At 49.2% G+C, this 18,261-nt stretch overlaps 1 protein-coding gene across 5 annotated transcripts in view; it reads left to right on the top strand.

The window, feature by feature from the left end:
* The window catches only part of Drc11 (dynein regulatory complex subunit 11), a 125,976-nt gene that overhangs the window by 85,336 nt on the left and 22,379 nt on the right, over positions 1-18,261 (top strand). For 4 of the 5 annotated variants that reach the window (XM_087209495.1, XM_087209493.1, XM_087209494.1 and 1 more), the window contains exons 14-15: positions 4,282-4,389; positions 8,691-8,890. In XM_087209495.1, the coding sequence (XP_087065621.1) occupies positions 4,282-4,389; positions 8,691-8,890 (308 nt within the window). Of the gene's footprint in view, positions 1-4,281; positions 4,390-8,690; positions 8,891-17,044; positions 17,493-18,261 lie in introns of those variants that run through there. The other variant, XM_021247390.2, reaches the window with a different exon arrangement.

The raw sequence follows: 18,261 nt of genomic DNA, 5'->3' as shown, positions 1-18,261 counted from the left end.
AGGTAAAAACTTATAATCCTGAATTCAAACTGGAAATAGCAGCTTTGACTCATATTGTAGCTTGTCTCTGTCTCTGTGTCTGTGTGTGTGTGTGTGTCTCTCTCTCACACACACACACACACACACACACGGGGTGGCCTAGATCGTTGACTTCTTAGGAACTTTGTGGGCAACTCTGATGCCTACCAGGGACATAAGGCACCAGCGCTGTCTAGTGGCAGTGCCTGGCATGAGTGATCACCTCATTAGCCAGGAGAACACTTTTTTTCAGATTATAGTCTTAAAACAGCATTTCTTACCCAAGAAGCCAACATTTCTTGGAGAAATGGCTTGTTTCAGACAGGGACACAAGACACAGAGAAGAGCCTGAAGCATCATCTCATATTAGATGGCAAAGAACTGTCAGAAAGAACTAAATTCATAGCAAAAACCCTCAGGAGCCAAGTTGGAGAAACTCCCTCTGCCCAAAAATGGGATTTTGTGAGCTGCAGTAAGGGTAAGAAATACAGTGGCTTGAAATCCATGAAATATGATGTTATTCACAAGTTCATAATGGCATTAAAGAAACTAATGAATCAGCTTCTGAGGTTCACCAGAAACCAGTGTGCTCTCTTGAAAACTGGTAAATAAAAAGAATGAACGATTTGTTCTGCATTTCATGTATAAATGATATACCAGGTAACCAAGTAGTAAGTGAGGGATGTTTTCTGTTGCGAATCATCTCAATTGGTGAGTGAAAACAAAAGAACAGAAGTAGGGGCCGGGAATTTAGCTCAGTGGTTCCAGCGCCTGCCTCACAAGCGCAAGGTCCCGAGTTCAATCCCCGGTACCAAAAGAAAAAAAAAAACAAACAGAAGTAAGACATGGCCATCTTGGTACCTGTGTTGAACACAGGCAGTGGTCCCAGTGGCTGCTCAAGTCACAAAAAGCAAGAAAGGTGGTGTCCCGTGCCTCTTGATGGGACACAGCACATCCTATAGTCTGGCCAAAGGCGCTGAGATTAACCTGTTCAAGTGCCGAGCCCAGCTGCTAGTTTGACTACTCATCTGGCAGATTGTAAGAAAGCCCCATTCAACCCTTTCTTTGGCGGGGGTGTGGGGACTTGTGACCTCAATTTCCTCAATCTTGGCTCAGCCCTCTTGGTAGGACTGGCCAGGAAGAAGGCTACTTTACAATCCTATCCATCACTCCTCTACCCTCAGGTTAGATGAGGAGGAGCTGGCCAGCTGCAGAGGGCTTTGCTTCAGTTGTCCATAGCTGGCTCCTCCCACCCATTTCTGATTTTGGAACAGACTGAGGGCCTCAGCATGCAGTCATCTTTGCCAGCAGGCCATGCAGACTTCCCACAATGGGGGAGATGGGATCACATAAGTGTGGGTGGTCCTCCAGAGGGAGGAGGAGGGACCTCAGACACACAGCTCTTGCCTGTGGCCTGCACATTCCCAGCAGACTAGGGAACACTCTCCAGACCCAGCCACACTGGGCACTGCTGGGACAGGAAATAGGTTTAGAGTCTTATGATTTGCAGTCCTGCCCTCCCTTCAGCACCACTTGAATCCCAGTCATGCCTCCTTCCCTTGGTTGAAAATGGACCCAAGTCCAGTTACTGTTCTTTACCTTCGCCTGTGTTCGTCACCTGCCCAAGAGTAGAAGACTCAGCAAGTCACAGTCCAATCCCAGAAGCTGTGATTTCCATATATGCACGTGGAAAATGTCAGAAGCATTGGAACTGACACCTCACGGCACCATCTTGGCCGAGCTGCTGCTGCAGAAGTGTCACCTGGAGTGGGCTCTGTGCTGAGTCACCAAGACCTGCGTGACCATGGCCCTTCCATGTCACCGGAAAACTGTGCACGAGCCTGTCTTCCTGGACTTTGTCCAGCTTGTGGCCCTGACTCCTCCACAGCAGGTCACCTCGTGCAGTCCCTGCTGCGTCAGGGGAGCTGGGTGGGTCCCTGGCCAAACATGGCGGCCAAACAGCAGGCTGCTTTCCAGAGGCCCGCACCTTGTTCTTCACTCCTTGTCTTTGGAGAATTTACCTAAGCGGCTGTCATTTTTAAATAGATGCCTCCACTCTTCATTCCTTTCCTAATGCTGTGCTGGATGGGATAGAAAGAAATACAAGGCTGACTGCAGTTGTATTTTGCAGATATTTCTCATTACTCTTTTAACTGTGCTCAAATTTCCTGTTTATCTTCAGTTATTTTGCTCTTTCTGTATCAGGGTGGTAACCACAGTAAATACAAGCAGTGAGGTGGTTTTGGCAGTGGAAATTTACTGGCTCACAGTTCTGGAGTCCGAGCTCTGGGGATGGGCAGGGTGGATTCCTTCCGGGGCAGTGGGGGGACCTGTTCCAGGTCCCTCCTGCTCCTGGTGGCAGCTGGCGGTCTTTGGCCTAGGCCTCATCTCTGCAGAGCATTCTCCCCCTTCATGTCTTTTTCTGTGTCCAGATTTCCCTTTTTATAAAGACACCAGTTCTATTGGATTTAGAACCTATTCTACTGATCTCATCCTAACTAAACACATCCGCAGATGACCCTACTTCCACGAATGATCACAGGCCGAGATACTGGGTATGGACTCATAAGGGAACAATTCAACCCCTGTCATGTCCCTCTCTTCTTTGCTTTCCACTGTCCTATGTTTCCTGGGCCTTTTCCCTGTTCTCTATCTCAAATACCTTTTCTAGTATTTTCCATCTTTCCTCCTATGGGAGCTCTGATGTCCACACAGCAGATGTGGAACTTCTTGAGCACCCAGTGGGTAGGTGGAAAGGGATTCTGGCTCCTATTCTGGGCACATGCAGAACATAATAACTTCCTTTTAGAGTGGGCCTTGTACCTGGCAGACACCCCAGGCTACTTGGATCTCCCCCTATCAGAACCAAGACTGCTAATTCAACTTAATATAATTTGTCTGAATAAAATATGTTAGGTCTTAGAAAATATGGTGTGTATGGATATTAATATGGGTTTATCTAAGCAGGAAAATTGAGGTCACTTTCGTATCCCTTCTAATGTCATGTTTACTGGCAATAAGCGCTCGATTTAATGGTTGCTATAGGATCTCTTTCTACCCTAGTGGAGACTAAATTAACTACTCTCCTGTTTATTACCTGCACATTAAAAAGCAAGGTACCGAGGCCGTAATGGAAGCTTTCATTATCATTCATCCCCCAACCAAGACCATTGTCCTTGCCAAGGACTTAATTTTTTCCTTCCTGCAGAGACTTTAGAAGACAGCCCTCCACAGCAAAACAGGGGCCACTATCTGGATTTCAACTAATTTTCTTAGCATTTGAAGATGCTTACAAGCTGTTGATACTCTCAGTATTTCATATACACAAGCACATGTGTGCTTTATCTGTCGTGTGTACGTCATATCCAGAGCTCTGCCAGGTCAGCACTTGCTGCAGGAAGAGAGTATCAGGAAACCACAATTGAGACACCTTCACTGAATGTTTTTACTCCAGATTCAGTTAGAAACCCAGAGAATCACGCGAGCACATAAAGGTCCGTCCTCCTGATGAATGGAGACAGCCAAACTAATTTTCTTGGTGACCTTATCTAAATTAGTTAGGAAATAACGCTTCAGATTTATGGCCGGTTACAATTAAGCCCTTTGATGTCTTCTAATTAAACCTGTAGAGATTTATTTCTGTATTATTCCTCCAGTAACCCTTTAAAAATGATAAAAATGTAAATTAACACTCCCCTCAAAAGGAGATGTTTCTATTTATCCCAAATTAGACTCATACCTTTCCTTTCAGCGACTACATTTTCAATTCAGATTTTCACTGCTCGAATGCAAATTCCACATGGATCTTAAATAACTTACTTTTAAAATGTGTAAAAACACATATATAATCTCTTAGAATATAAGTAAAGCAAATCCCTGCAATATTTTAACCTTATTTATATGTCCCCCATTTTATGTAACCCAATATGCAAATGTTATCTCTAAAAAAAAAAATTCAGCTAGGGCTGGGGATGTGGCTCGAGGTTCTTCACCTGCCTGGCAAGCACAAGGTCCGGAGTTCAATTCCCCGTACCAGAAAAACAAAGCAAAACAATTAGGCTAGCATAAGAGTCAACATAATTCCCAGGCTCTATAGCTAGTACAGCCACACTTTCTCGCCTGAGTTTTCTTCACACCTTTTCCTGAGAAAAGATGCGTTCTTCACAGTGGCTCTTCATACCCAGCCCCAGGTGCTCAGGAATGCTGTCTCCACTCTGTGGTGTGGTTTCCCGTCCACTGACCCTGGGTCTCCTTCCTCCCCAGGTGAATACAGCTACCTGGGGACCACGCTGCGCCACCTGTCCATAGAACCCATGCCCTCGCTCCTGGACGTGCGGCAGCTCATCACCCTGTACGGGATCCTGCCACTAGGTGAGCCTATGGCCCTGAGCCCACGCAGGGCTGGTGCTGCCTGCTGCCTTTCACAGGGGGCTCCCGTTGGTCATCAGCTTCACTTTTCCTACTGAGAATTCTGAGCCAGCCTATCTTCCCCTGGGTCGTGTGTGCCCAGCGCAGAAGGGGACGGTAGGGCAGCGTCTGCGACGTCTTCGGGCCCAGGCCAGTTAAAGTCAGTCACCACATGGAACCACACGCCTCTAAATGTGGCCTCTGCGGCTGGGTCCCGGGTCCCAGGTCCCAGGTCCCGGTGCTCACTAGGAGGCTCTGCTGTCTTCCTGCAGTCCACTGTCACTGTTGACTAAGGCTCCCATGGTTCAGACCGAGCCCAGCCGTGTGCCCAGCGATGTGGGAAAGCTGGCTCTGCCCCCGGGGTGCTGGCTGCTCTTCGCTCTGTGTCTTTAGTCCCTGTGTGACCAGAACCACCTGAGGCAGGGACAGCACTCCACCGCTGTCACAGTGCTCCATGGTCACCGTGAAAAGAAATGGCCACTTGAGCCAGGCGTGGTGGAGCACACCTGCAGTCCCAGCACTTGGGAGGCTGAGGCAGGAGGATCAGAAGTTTGAGCCCAGCCTGGGAAAATTAAGAATTTAACAAGGCCCTGTCTTAAAATAAAAAATAGGGAAGGGATGGGAATGTAGTTCAGTGCAAAGGCCCTGGGCTCAATCCCTGGTGCTGAAAGCAAAAAAATGAAAGAGAGAGAGAGAGAGACAGAGGGGGGGGAGGGAGAGAGAGACAGAGAGAGAGAGAGACAGAGGGGGGGGAGGGGGGAGGGAGGGAGAGGGAGGGAGAAGGTGAGCCAAGGCCGCCGCACTCTGCGTGCTTCCCAATGCGATGGGGCACGATCAGCCCTTGCAGCACTGTTCCACTTCCACCTCAACCGAAAGCTGTTGGCAGGAAATGCTGGAGTCCCCTTCCAACCTCGTGTCAGAAACGGTAGGTGGGGCTCGGGAGGGACCGATAGACAGATAGCACGCTGCAGAATACAAATAAGCATGTCACAGTTGGGGACAAAACAACTTGGTATCGGCGAAACAAATACCTAATACTGGGGGAGTCACTGTGATGAAGCTAAGGAGGGGCCGCAGCCTCTCTCGGGGGATGGCTTCTGTGGCTCTGGCTTCTGTGGCTCTGGCCACACTCGGCCGCATTTCCGCGGTGCTGTGTGGCTTTCCACCTGGCCTGAGAGCCTCCTGGGAGCCTCTGGGGCGCTGCCTCTGTCACCGAACCTGCTGGCTCCCAAGGCTGCGGGTGCCCGTTCTCCAGCCAAGGCTCTGTGTCCCCAATGCAGAAAGAAGCCGGAGGGGCACCTTGCACACAGGTGAGCCTGCAGGTGCCTAGCCACGAGAGAGTGACCTGGAGGATGATGGCAGCCCTGGGCACGGTCCCTGCGCTGTCGCCTGCCCTCCCTGCTAGAGTGGTGTCCAGCGCAGAAAGGAGTGTGGCTTTCTTCAGGGGATCTGACAAACCTGAGCATTCGCAGAGGCCCACATGGTCATTTTCCACACCTGGCCGGGAAACAGCCCCACCCGGGACCTCAGGCTCCCAGGGCCAGGCTGGAGGTCCCAGTGCTCTGTGGCAGGCAGAGAAGGCCCGGGCTGAGTCCATCTGGGCCGGCATCAGGAAGGCAGGCAGAAGGGCCAGCTTCAGAGAGGGATGGCGTCCTGGCTTTGAACTCTTGGCAGCAAATCTTCAGGCTCCTCCTCAGAGACTCACACCCATGGTCCCATTCCTCACCAGAGCTGGGCAGGTGGATGCTGTCCAGCTCTTATGGATTGGTAAGTATCTCCGAGACAGTGAGGACCGGGAAGGGGCAAACCTGGGCTCAGCCCCAGAACGTGGCTCCTCCTACTCTGCTGTCCTCTGAAAGCTGGAGAAGACGGATGCCAAGAGCCATTCCCATCTCTCCAAGAGAACCTCAGGAAGAGCTGCAAGTGCTGCATACCTGTGCCCCACGACTCCGGGACCTTCCCGCCCACCCAGGGCTTCCCCAGGTCAGCTGGGTGCCGGGTGCAGCACCTGGACCACCCTCTTCACCTCTGAGCGACCGTGGTGACCCTCTGCTCTAGGAGGTGGCATCCCTCCCGGCTGCCATGCCTTCTTCTGGGTCTCCCGCTTCGTCTCTCCCAGCCCTGACTGATCACAGCCAGCACCCGGGCAAAGTTGCAACCTCAGCTGAAGTCCAGGAGCCCTGAGAGCCAGCACCAGCGCCCTCTGTGCCTTCTGCCTCCCTCAGCCACCACTGCTGCTCCAGGACCAGCTGACTGCCCGCTGCAGGCCAGCGTGGCTGTGTCCCTGCCACACACCTCCCTCACTCCCAGTGAGGCCAGCGCGGGCAGCCCCAGCTGGACTCCAGTCCTCCTGTGAGGTCGTGTGGCGCACTGAGCTGAGCACCATTTGCCTCCTGTAGCAGGGTCTCGGCTCCCCTCTGGCTGTAAACTTTTGGCAGCAAATATCAGATCTTTTTCATGTTTGTGCAGGCACACACACACACACACACACACACTCTCTCTCTCACACTGTCATGCACACACAGCCCTCAGTCAGGGCCATACACAAGCAGCCTTCCATACCAGGGATTGGCGGGAGGGCAGGGCCCAGGCTGCAGAGCCAGGAGCCCTTGGGTGCCTCAGGGCCCACCAGGCTGGGACATGGATACTCTTCTCTGCAGCCTCATGCACTGTGCCACCCCGGCCTCCAGGTGTGGTGACTCCGCCGAGCCCCGCCTGCCCACCCCAAAGACCATTCGCTCAACCGCGTCCCACCGGAGACCTGCAGGGTTTGAGCCTGCCGAACAGGGTCACTGCCGGCAGCAGGGACCCCTGCCTGGCCCAGCTGGCCAGGGGCAAGGGACGTGACGGAGGGTGAGGACAGGCAGTAACTGGCCTCCCGGGTCAGCCCTGATGACACCGGGCTCCTCACGGAAGCCCTGGGCACGTTCACTAGTCAAACCACACACCAAACACGAAACAAATCCTGCGTGAGTGTGGCCAGACTCTGGGACACCACAGTACAAGGGAAAGGGTGAGATGGGGCGACTTTGTCCAGTGGGTGACAGATGAGTGGTGTCACTCTCCTAGCTCCTTGTGTCTCCTCCCTCCCTGTAGGCTGTCACAGTGGTCCTCACTGACCACAAATAAAGCACGCTTACTGGATCGCACTCTAAAAAGAACTGGTTCAAAACTGTTTTCGAAGTTTATATGGAGCACGATTTGTAACTGTAAAAATTCAATTTCCAACTATCAAGTACCATAATGCCTCAGTTTACAAGCACCTCTGTTAGCAAACAATTTGGTTCGCAAACAGAAGCATTCCTCAGAATTTTGCTTCTGGGAATCGGATGCCGAGCACAACTGTGGCCACCTTCCCCACACAAACATGAACACAGCCATCTGCCCCAGCATTGTGGAACAAAGGAAGTTCGTGAACCAAGGCACCACTGTAAATTTCCTATATCTTTTCAGTTATACAGGAAAGAAAGGAAAAGAATGATAACAATTATATTGGCATTTTTAACAGCTAATCACAGAAAGCCCAGAAGTCAATCAGAAGCAAATTGACATGATGGTAGATGTTTCCTTCGTGACGCTGGCCAGGACCAAATTTAGCCTAGCTAATGATTACCTAGTGCCCAAAAGAGTTCTGCCTGTGTTCTCTGCTACGGAGACTAAAGACATGAGTTGAGAACCATGCACTTGAGATCGAGAGGCGGGACCTCCGGATGACTCCAGTTCAGCTGACCTTATCAGCAAGAGTCAGACCAGCTCTGCTGTGACAGTCAGGAAGCCAGGCCAGGGGAGCAAAGGCCAGGCCATCCTCCACCTGGATTGTGGTCTTCCCCTTATCTCATGAGCATCCCTACATGCTAGGAAAGAGGGTTCTGGAAATAAACACTGCCTAGCCCCTTATCATTGGTGTGTCTCCATTCCTTTCTGAAAATTTCAGAGGATTTAATGTTGCTGTCAAAAAAAGAAAAAGCTAGAGGTGGGTAGTTATTGCAGGAATGCTCTTTAAAATTACAAGTTCGAAGGAAGTGCAAAGAAGGAGTGGGAGAGGAGAATGTATTGAGGGATCCCAGATACCTTAGAGCTCCACCATGAGCCCTGACTCACAAATCAGAGTATCGGAGCCCATGGGGGTGCTATATGTGCCATGGCTGGACGTGCCCTCCATGCCTTCATCATTGGCAACACTGGGGTCCCATGATGCACTCATGGCCTGAGGTGTCCCAGGGTGGGATGTGCAGGATCTTACAGCCTCTACCTCTGCCTTTCAGGCTCTGCAGCAGTGCACGAGAAAGCTCCCTTGGTGAAATCACTGCTGCTGGCCGGGCCATCCGGCGTGGGGAAGAAAATGCTGGTCCATGCCATCTGCACCGAAACAGGAGCCAACCTCTTCAACCTGTCCGCTGCCAACCTCGCCGGGAAGTACCCTGGCAAGAGTGGGCTCCAGATGATGCTGCATGTTGTCTTCAAGGTACTCACTGTGTTTCCTGGTTTTCCATTCTCCTCCGGCTTTCACATTACATTTTCAGTTCCTGCAAATATTTTTGTAAGGCCAGGAAGCACTTAAACTTCCCCATTGGGTCCTCCTGTAAATGAATTCCTCATCCCATCTGGCTGAGCATTCTGCAGTCAGAAACAGCTTCTTTTTATTTGCATAAACATCCTTCCATGCCATCCAGACCTGCCCACTCTGGCCGCAGGAATCTTTGTAGCAAGGGTATGTCTTATTGAAAACTAAATCCACAGTTTCTTTCTTCAGCTCACCTCGTTGTAATAGCTGGCATCAGATATTTGCAGTTTTTTATATTTCTCATTGGCACAAATTGCAGAGCTACATACCTTTGGGGATGGTGGTGGACTGCAGGAGGCTAAGCAGAGCACAAGATTAAGCACCGGAAGTTCACACAGGGTCTCCTTCCTGAGGTCTCATGGGAAGAGTGTGGTGATAAATGGAACAGTAGTTTATGGGTGTGATACACTGATAAGAATGGATGCTTCTCCTGCAAGCTAATGCAGAGTATCAAAACAAGTGACCACAACGGGGTTTCTGCCCTTAGCACATGGTCCTCTCGCTGCAGCACCTGGTACATTCCCACTCTCTTTTCGTCCCTTGATTATCATGAAGGATTCAAACCCAGGGGGAACTCGCAAGCATACCATTTTCATTCATGACCACCATTTTCATGTGCTTTGGGCCCTTGCATAACTTCTAAGTCATTTGCCTACTTTTGATGGGATCACAGGTGGTGTGATTTGTGTGAGCTCTTTGTATCCTCTGGATGCAAATCTTTGTCAGACATATTGCAAGTGCATTCTCTCATTCTGTGGCTTGTTTTTGTTTTTGTTTTCTTACTGACGATTTCCTTTTGTAATTGCTCTGTCAATTACTGACAGTGCCAAAACCTCAGCTGTGTGGATGTGTGTTTTTCTATCTGTCAATTTTGCCTTATGTGTTGAGGCACCTTTATGAGATGCATCCACATCTAGGATGCTGCCTTCCTGATCATTTTTCCATAATAAAATGTCCATTTTTGTCTCTGGATAATAATCCTCATCTTGAAATTTACCTGGTCTGAAGTTAATGTACCCACATTAGCTTTCTTTAGGCTTACTATCATATATTTTTATACTCTTATTTTAAATCTATCTGTGTCTTTATAAAGTACCTTTCTTATAGAGAGCATGTAGTTGGGTTTTTTCTTATTCAGTCTGATAACATATGCCATTTAATTGGAGTGTTTGCTCTGTTTATATTAAATGCAATCATTCATATAATTATGCCATCATTTTGCTATTTATAATCTATTAGCTTCTTTATTCTATTTCGCTTTTCCTGCCTTCCTTTAATTCAGCTATTTGAAGTATTTCATGTAAATATATCCTTTGTCTTTTTAGCAATACTTCGTGCTTTATTTTTCAGTGGTTGTCCTATCAATTTTGAGAGTCATTCTTAACTTGATGGTTCTGTAGCATCAGTGTTGTACCATTTTACATAAAGTGTGAGAAGCTGGCAACAATATAATGCATTTCTTATTCCTGTCCTTTAAGTTTTCATTATCACATATTTTCTATCTAGAAGTGTTACAAATACCACAGTAGAATGTTCTCTTTCATGAGCATCCATGGTTTAGTATTTTAGAACTCTCCATCCCTCTCAGCCAATCCACCTCTCCACCTAATGTCCTTTCCCTTTCAACTGAAGGACTTCCTTTAGCATTTCTTCTAGGATTTAGCTCAGTGGTTCTTCTGCCTGCCCCACAAGTGCAAGGACCTGAGTTCAATCCTCGGTACCAAAAAAAAAAAAAAAAAAAAAAAAAAACTTGGGGCCAGGGATTTAGCTCAGTGGTTTTGCCGCCTGCTGTGCAAGCACAAGGACCCAAGTTCGATCCCCGGTATCAAAAACAAAACAAACAAACAAGCATTTCTTCTAGTGCACATTTGATGATAGCAAATTTCCTCAGCTTCAATTCATTTATCTTAAATTATCTTTACATTCCCTTTACTTTTTAAGGTTATTTTTGATAGTAAGGAATTCAGAGGTGGCATATTATATCCTCAGTATCATTCCATTGTCTTCTGACTTCCATTATTTCTGATGAAATGTTCCCAGACATTATCTCCTACCTGTAATGTGTCATTATTCCCTGAATGCTTCTAAGGTTTTCTCTTTATTTTGCTTTTTTTTTTAAGAGTAGGAAAAATTTATTGAGAGAAAGATAGCTTCTGTCTAAGAGAGACGGAAGAGGGATTGGGAAATGGGTTGCCCACTCACCCAACTTTTCAAAGGTGTTTTATGAGACAAAGCCATGAGGTGAGGTGGATTCAAGATGGAACAAAGCTGTAGTCAACTAGTAAGATTGCAAGTATAGTTGCTTAGGTAATATTGATTAAATGGGGATCCAATGGGAAAACAAGTCATGTAGCAAGTGTACAAGGAATGAGCAAGGATTTTCAGCGGTAAGGGGTGGGTTGGGGATCTTTCCTGAAAGATCTTGGTTCCCCACCCAGATGATTGATACCTATTTAGAATATTGATCACTGCTATTTATCCTATTTATCTTACGTGGGTGCGGTAGTCTCTCTCCTTTTAGAATGTTGGCCTTCAGTGTTTATTTTGCTTTTTACCTGTTCAACTATGATGTGTCTAGGCATTCTTGCCTGTTGTTTGTTGTATTTGCTCTGCTTGTGGCTTGCTATATGCATTGAGCCTAAAAATATGTTTTAAACCAAATTTAGGGAATTGGGACCATTATTTAAAAAAAAAAAAAAATCTTGTATCCTATGCTCTTTTTCCTGTTGTATACTATTTACTTATTAGTACTCCACAAGTCAGACAGCATCTGTTATCTCTAGTCCCCACACTGAATAATTTCTATTAATCCATGTTTAAGTTGACCTACCCTTTCTTCTACCATTTCCAATCTGTTGGTAAACTCATCTTGTGGATTTTTTATTTCTGATATTTTACTTTCCAGTTCTAGAACTTGCATTTTCTTATGATTGGTTTTCATTTCTCTGCTGCAGTTCTCCATGTGTTCAATATGACCATCTTTGCCTTTAAGTCTTTGATCTTAAAGTTGCCCTGTGGTCCTTATCTGATTATTTCAATAGGGAGCATCATGGAGTTCACTGTTTGACTGATTTTTCCTTGAGTATATTTCACATTTTTCCACTCCTCATATGATTAATATATATTAGACATTGTGCAGAAGCTCCAAAGCAAGCTGAGCTTCACTCTAGCAGGCAGTTAAATTCCTGGCTGATCAACTTGAATTTGGAGAGGCTTGGTCTCCCATGTCATTCATGTCAGTCCATTTTGATTTTGCCCTGGTCCCAGGCAACTGCCTTAGTCCTGGGATGTGGTCTTTCCTTTGAGGTTGCAAGGGAAACCCTGTTTACCAAGCTCCTCTGACTTGGCAGCAGCAAGGTTTGGGCTGTTATTTCAGTTTTCCCACTACTGCTCTTCACTGAGATCATGGAAGTCCTCCGCTCTGTGCACACACTTCAGAGACCAGCTGATGGTTTAGAGATGAGCTGGACTTTGAAGCCACCAAGCTCTTAGCACTAAGGTCTTCAGAGGAAAAGTAAAAGAAACCCATCCTTTTGCCAAAAAGAACACCTGAATTTGTTCCTCCCAAATGTTAGGTTTTGTTGACATTTGACACTGTCAAGTAACAGACAGGAGCCCATAAATGTGAAAACATCAGCATTTTGTAAGCACCTAAATGTCCCAGACAGTGTAGTACAGTCCACTATGTAGTAACACACTCGACTCTCACAGTCCTGTGAGGCAGGCCCTGTCACTGTTCATCCACATTTTACTGATAAGAAAGCAGAAGCACAGAGCTTTCCTGGGTTGTGACCCCCCCACAGACCAACTCCACAGCCTGTGGTCCTGTAACTTCGTTCGGCAGCCTCCACCTGGTGATGGGCTGCACTCTGAGTCTCTTTTCCCTCTCCTGGATGTGACCACTGCATGCTCACTGTAAGAGGTTACTCATTCCCACTGCTGAGAGCCTTTGTCTTGATATCAGATGAGCTATCTTTGTACTTATTAGAATTATCATGAACTGACATTATGCGGACCGCAAAATGCTGAATGTCAAATAATTAAAATGTGGAGCCACACATTTATCGAGCCAGGCAGCCTCATGTCAGCATGCCTGACACACACCTCATTAACCGTCACCTTTCCTGTGTGTGTAACTGATTAATGAGAGACCCCGAGGCCTCAGGAGTGGGGCATTCAATTAAAAATCGAGCATCTCAGTGAGGCCACTGTGCCCTGTGACTGACAGAGAAGCTATCTGCATTGCAAAGAGGTATTTGCTTTTAATTAACGGAAGGGGTGTGGGGTGTTGTGTGGTGTTGGTAGTGAAGAGCAGAAGCTAGAGTTTGTCACTGTGTGGGAACCGGAAGGCGCAGGCCAGGGTGGGAGGACCGCAAAGCAGGGACCTGTGGGATTTGCTAGAGAAGGTGGGAAAACAGCAGGGCCATATTGCTCTTTGCCTCTGCTCATAAAGAATCCCCACTACTGACTTAGTCTCCGGAGAGTGAAGAACTCAACTGCAGAGGGTTGAGGGTTTATTGAGGGAATCCTGGTGACATCCCTGAAAACATACCAGGGAGGCAGTCACTGATTTGCTCCACACCCCAAATTCAGGTCCCTTTTGTTACCATCATTCTGTAGAGGCTTCCTTTATTTTACAGAAAATACTTAACAGGATGCCAAGTGAGGAAAGAGTGTTTCCTTTAAGAAATGTGTTTATTGCACAAGTAAGCAGCTGCCATTTCACATTATCTGTAAGACCAAAGCTATGTGTGGAAAAGGAGACAAGGATCTTGGAAAATTAGAAATATATTCATCTAACCAATGAATACGTACGGTAAAAATGAGGACTAACTAATAAGTGTTTCATGGACTAAAGGAGTCATGAAGCAGAACCATTACCAATGACCACTGCACTGGCACCAGCCTCCTCTGGGTTGGGGGTTTGGGGGGATTTTTGTTTTGTTTTTTGATGTGGTCATTTTGTTTGCTTGTTCTGGTACTGGGGGCTAAGCCTGGGGAAGGCTGAGCTGTATGCCAAGCCTGTCTGAGACAAGGTCTCGCTAAGTTGCTCAGGTTGACCTTGAACTTGCGATCTCTTCTCCTGGATTTTTATAGCAGTAAATCAGGGGACAGAGGAGTAGAAGGGGCTTTTGTCGACCTTCAGCCAGGAGTGAGGCCCATGCCTAGGAGTGTGTTACACCTACTTTCCCTTTGAATTGTGCTAACACCCTGATGAGACAGGAATTAGCATCCCCACTTTACAAACGAGAAAATCACGACTCAGAGTGCTGAATTTGACCAAAAATACAAAAGAATCAGAGGGCTGGAATCTGGATTGAAGCCTAGCCTGACTCCAAAGCCATCACATTTGCCCCACTTGGCCTTTGGGCAAGGGTGGGCTCCCTGCCCTGCCTGGGAGAGCTCCAGGGCCAAAGGTCAGCTGGAAAAAGCAGCTCTTGGGTCCCTTGGGGACCTCCTCTCCTGCAGGGCTCCACTCCTGATTCCTGTCTCCACAGTCGCTTTCTCCACTGTAGCGGCTCTGACCCTCAGGCCCTCACTGGAGAGCAGGGGAGCCCAGCAGAGAACTCATCAGCCTGCGCTCAGGGGCAGGGGAGAGACACTCCCTCCTCCCTGGGGTCCTGGCCTCCTCTTCCTCCTCCTGCCCAGGCACCTGACCACCCAGGGCCAGCATTAGAGAGCAGCCCAGGAGCACAGGGCTGAGTGGTTCTGCCAAGGTCAGGATGGCTGTAGTAAGAATGTGAGTCCTTTCTCCACTCAGGGCAGGTCAGTAAGGGCCCAAAGCAGAGCCATCAAGAGGGGAACAAGGAGAAGGAGGGACAGGGGGAGGGCCCAGGCCTGAGGTGCAGCAGCAGATGTGAAATGGGAGGGGCTCGTGACCTAAGTCCTTCATAGGCCTGCTTGGAGAAGCCCAAGGCCATCTTCCCCGGGGAGGCAGTTCCATGGAGGGTGAGGGTGCAGACAGGCGTCAGAACCTTTTCTTTCTTTTTTTTTGGTACCAGGAATCGAGCTCGGGACCTTGCACTTGCGAGGCAGGCGCCGGAACCACTGAGCTAAATCCCCAGCCTGAACCTTTTCTTTTTTAACACACACAAAAAAGGTTTTGGCAGTACTGGAGACTGAACCCAGAACTTTTCACTGAGCTACATTCCCAGCACCCCACCTTTTTTCATTTTTTATTTTTATTATTTTTTTTTTTTGGTACCGGGGATCGAACTCGAGTCCTTGGGCTTGTGCAGCATGCAACGAAACCACTGAGCTAAATCCCCGACCCCCTTTTTCATTTTTTAAGACAAGGTCTCACTGATTTGCCCAGATTGGGCTCATAATTGCAATCCTCCTGGCTCAGCCTCCCAGAGTGCTGGGTTACAGGCACGCCCCACCACACCTGGCTACAGAATTTATTTTTAGAGTGATTTTATATTCATGGCAAAATTGAGCTGAAAGAACAGATTTCCCATACATAAGGTGTGATAAAAAAATATGATGAATGCTTAAATTTTAAATTTTTATTGTGGTCAAAGACAAGTAGCCACTGATCTCCTTCAGAGTATTTCCCCTTGCTTCCAACACACATTGCACTATTCCTGGCACTTTTGGAAGCAGTTCTGGAAGTCCTTTTCCATGTCTTTCGTTCCTTTCACCATGCTTTTTATCACACCTGGTCATCCTGACCCCACATAAGGACAGGATGGACACAGCATCTTCGCCCAAAGACCGTACCCCATCAATGTCTCCGGGGTGGGCTGCAGGCCTCAGGGTGGCCAGCGAGGCCTCTGCCCTGGCTTTCACTAGTCCAGCACTTGTTCCTGGGGGGACAGCGGCAGGGAGCCCGAGTGGGTGAAGGGATCTAAACCAAGTCATGCAGGAACAGTTCTCAAAATCTGGGACACCTTCACCCGCAAAGACAGAAAAAGGAAGAAAGAAAGAACAAAGCCCCTGGACTGAGGGCCAGGTAGTGGGCACAGTGGGTGGCAGGCTGTCACCGGAAAAGGGCCTGGGGAGAAAGGAAGCGAGGGCCAGTTTCGGCGTGCCCTGGGGACAGCTTTACCTGCTCAGCAGGGAGGGCACAGGACGGGTGCTGCTGCCTGCAGGTTGGTGTCTGAGAATGTGCCCCGAGGCCATCAGTCAGGGCACACAGAGGCTCCTGTGGGCCAGGCCGGATGTCACGGATGGAAAAGAATTTCAGTCCCACCTAGAAGAGCAGGGGGAGCCTGGGAGGTTCCCAGGGAGGCAACGGGGCTGTGCATGCAGGCAGAGCCCTGTGCTTCCCGGGCTGGCCGGGCCCGGGGAAGCCCTGATGAGGCCTGTGAGCACCGGCAGGGGTGGCTTCCCCGTGTGGTGAGGTGAATGGTGGGCCTGGCGCTGCTGTCCTGACTCCTGCCCTTGAATACGCCGGGATCATCGGTACAGCACCCGTGGTTGCCTGCAGCTCGCTCTGACCTGCTGCCCAACACGCTGCCTGTCGGAGCAACTGCCCACCCTGTCCCTGAACCCCTGCATGCCCAGCTCCCTCTGTTCCTCTCCTCTGCCTCAGTTTACCTTCCTTTCCACCCAGGGTCAGCCCAGCCAGGCTCCCAACTCTAGGACACATCTGTTCCTCTCTTGGGTGCCATTTATAGTTTATAGATTAATCAATTGAGCTAACCTCCAGCGAAGACTTGAAATAACATCCATGATGCCATTGGAAGGTGTTACATGGAAAGAGAAATTCACAGCATGATTTTTAAATACTGGGAGGCAGAACAGAAGGACTTTATGTATTAAGTGTTTAAAAGGCTCCAGGGGCCACAGTACGGGAATGTGAGCCCCCGATAACCCACACCCACTCCTGTCCCTCCAGCTCAGCAGCACCTGGGCACCCAGACCCAGGAGGCCACACAGGCAAGGTGTCCCCTCCTCCCAAGTGCCCCCTGCCTCCTGCCTCAGAGCCTGACACCTCGCAGAGGCTCCATCAGAGGTGTGGGGTGAAGGAATGTGTTCCTTTCCAGTCTGGTAAACTGAGGCACGGTGCCTAGAAAAACTGAAGCTGGTTTGTTCCTTCTGTTCCTACAGCAAGCAGAACAGACCCCGGTCTGGGAGCCTCAGACCTCCGGGAGCAGCTCAGTAACTCAAGCGCCAAAGCACAATGAGCATTCAGTGCTAGGCCGCCTTATCCGAGGCACTGATCCCGGTGGCAAATGTTCCGTGATGTCCCTCGGAGGGTGCAAAAGGTCAAACCCGCAAAACCCGCACGGATGGAAGGGCAGGATGGAAAAGCACACTTAGTGGAAATTCGTCTAATTCCGCAACTGGCACAGAACGCAGAGCCCACCGCGACATTTCATGGGATTGAAGAGCCCTCTGCTGGCTGATGTGGTGAACTGTCCCACACAGCTTCGGAGCAGTCCGGTTAGGAATTAATTACATTTAATTGCCCATGGCCTCAAACTATCTGCGGGTAATTTAAGAGAGCCCTTTGCATAGCTAAATGAAAATTGAAAGAGCAAAGGATACCATTTTTCATTAGCAAATTGGCAGAGCTCTGTATGGTGAATTCTCAGGAAGCAGAGGGCACGGGCGGCCAGGCAGGTACTCCTGTATTGTGCAGGGATGTAGACAGGCCTGCTCCAGTGTGGACAGGCTGATCCCCGCAGGGCGGCGTGTCCGTTCCACCTGACGGATTCCCGTCTACGGAAACGACGGGCCACGGGCTGAAATGCCCCTCAAAGCAACGTTAGATTTGGGGAAAGGGCAGAAACCATCTAGATATTCAGAAACAAGAAGTTAGAACCCTAACCGGGGTGGCTCAAGTTAACATGGTGGGAGAGGACGCGCTTCGTACAAAGTGGACAACGCAGTCTGCATGGCAGCGTGGGAGGAGCAATCCCACTGCTCTACATGTGGGCAGGGAGCGGTGCAGACGGAGGGAGAGAAGGCATTGCCTGTGGCAGTCCGTGCACTGTGAAGCTTTTGCTGATGAATGGGAGCCACTATGACACTACCGGAAGGGAAAGACCATTTCCCAGCACGGGCACCTGCCTGGAACATCTGTCAGGTCCCCGCCCCACCTGGAGTGGGCCTTACCTGCCCCCAGGTGCCAGGGTGCGGAGGACTAGCTCCCCTCCCCACCCATCCCATCTGAGAAAACCCTCCTATCCCTTCCACCTCTGTCCCAACCGTCCCTCAGCAGCCTGTGCCTGGCTTTGCCCCTGTTTCTGTCACAACCACCAGCAACCCCTCATTACCAAGCTCCCCGCAGCACTGTCCACTGCCACCCACTCCCATCCTTC

Source organism: Heterocephalus glaber, unplaced genomic scaffold (genome assembly GCF_053883595.1).
Source record: "Heterocephalus glaber isolate CG9 unplaced genomic scaffold, H.glaber_assembly_v1.0 deba00001004, whole genome shotgun sequence".
NCBI classification, from domain to species: Eukaryota; Metazoa; Chordata; class Mammalia; order Rodentia; family Bathyergidae; genus Heterocephalus; species Heterocephalus glaber.
This window is presented reverse-complemented; position numbering and strand designations above follow the sequence as displayed.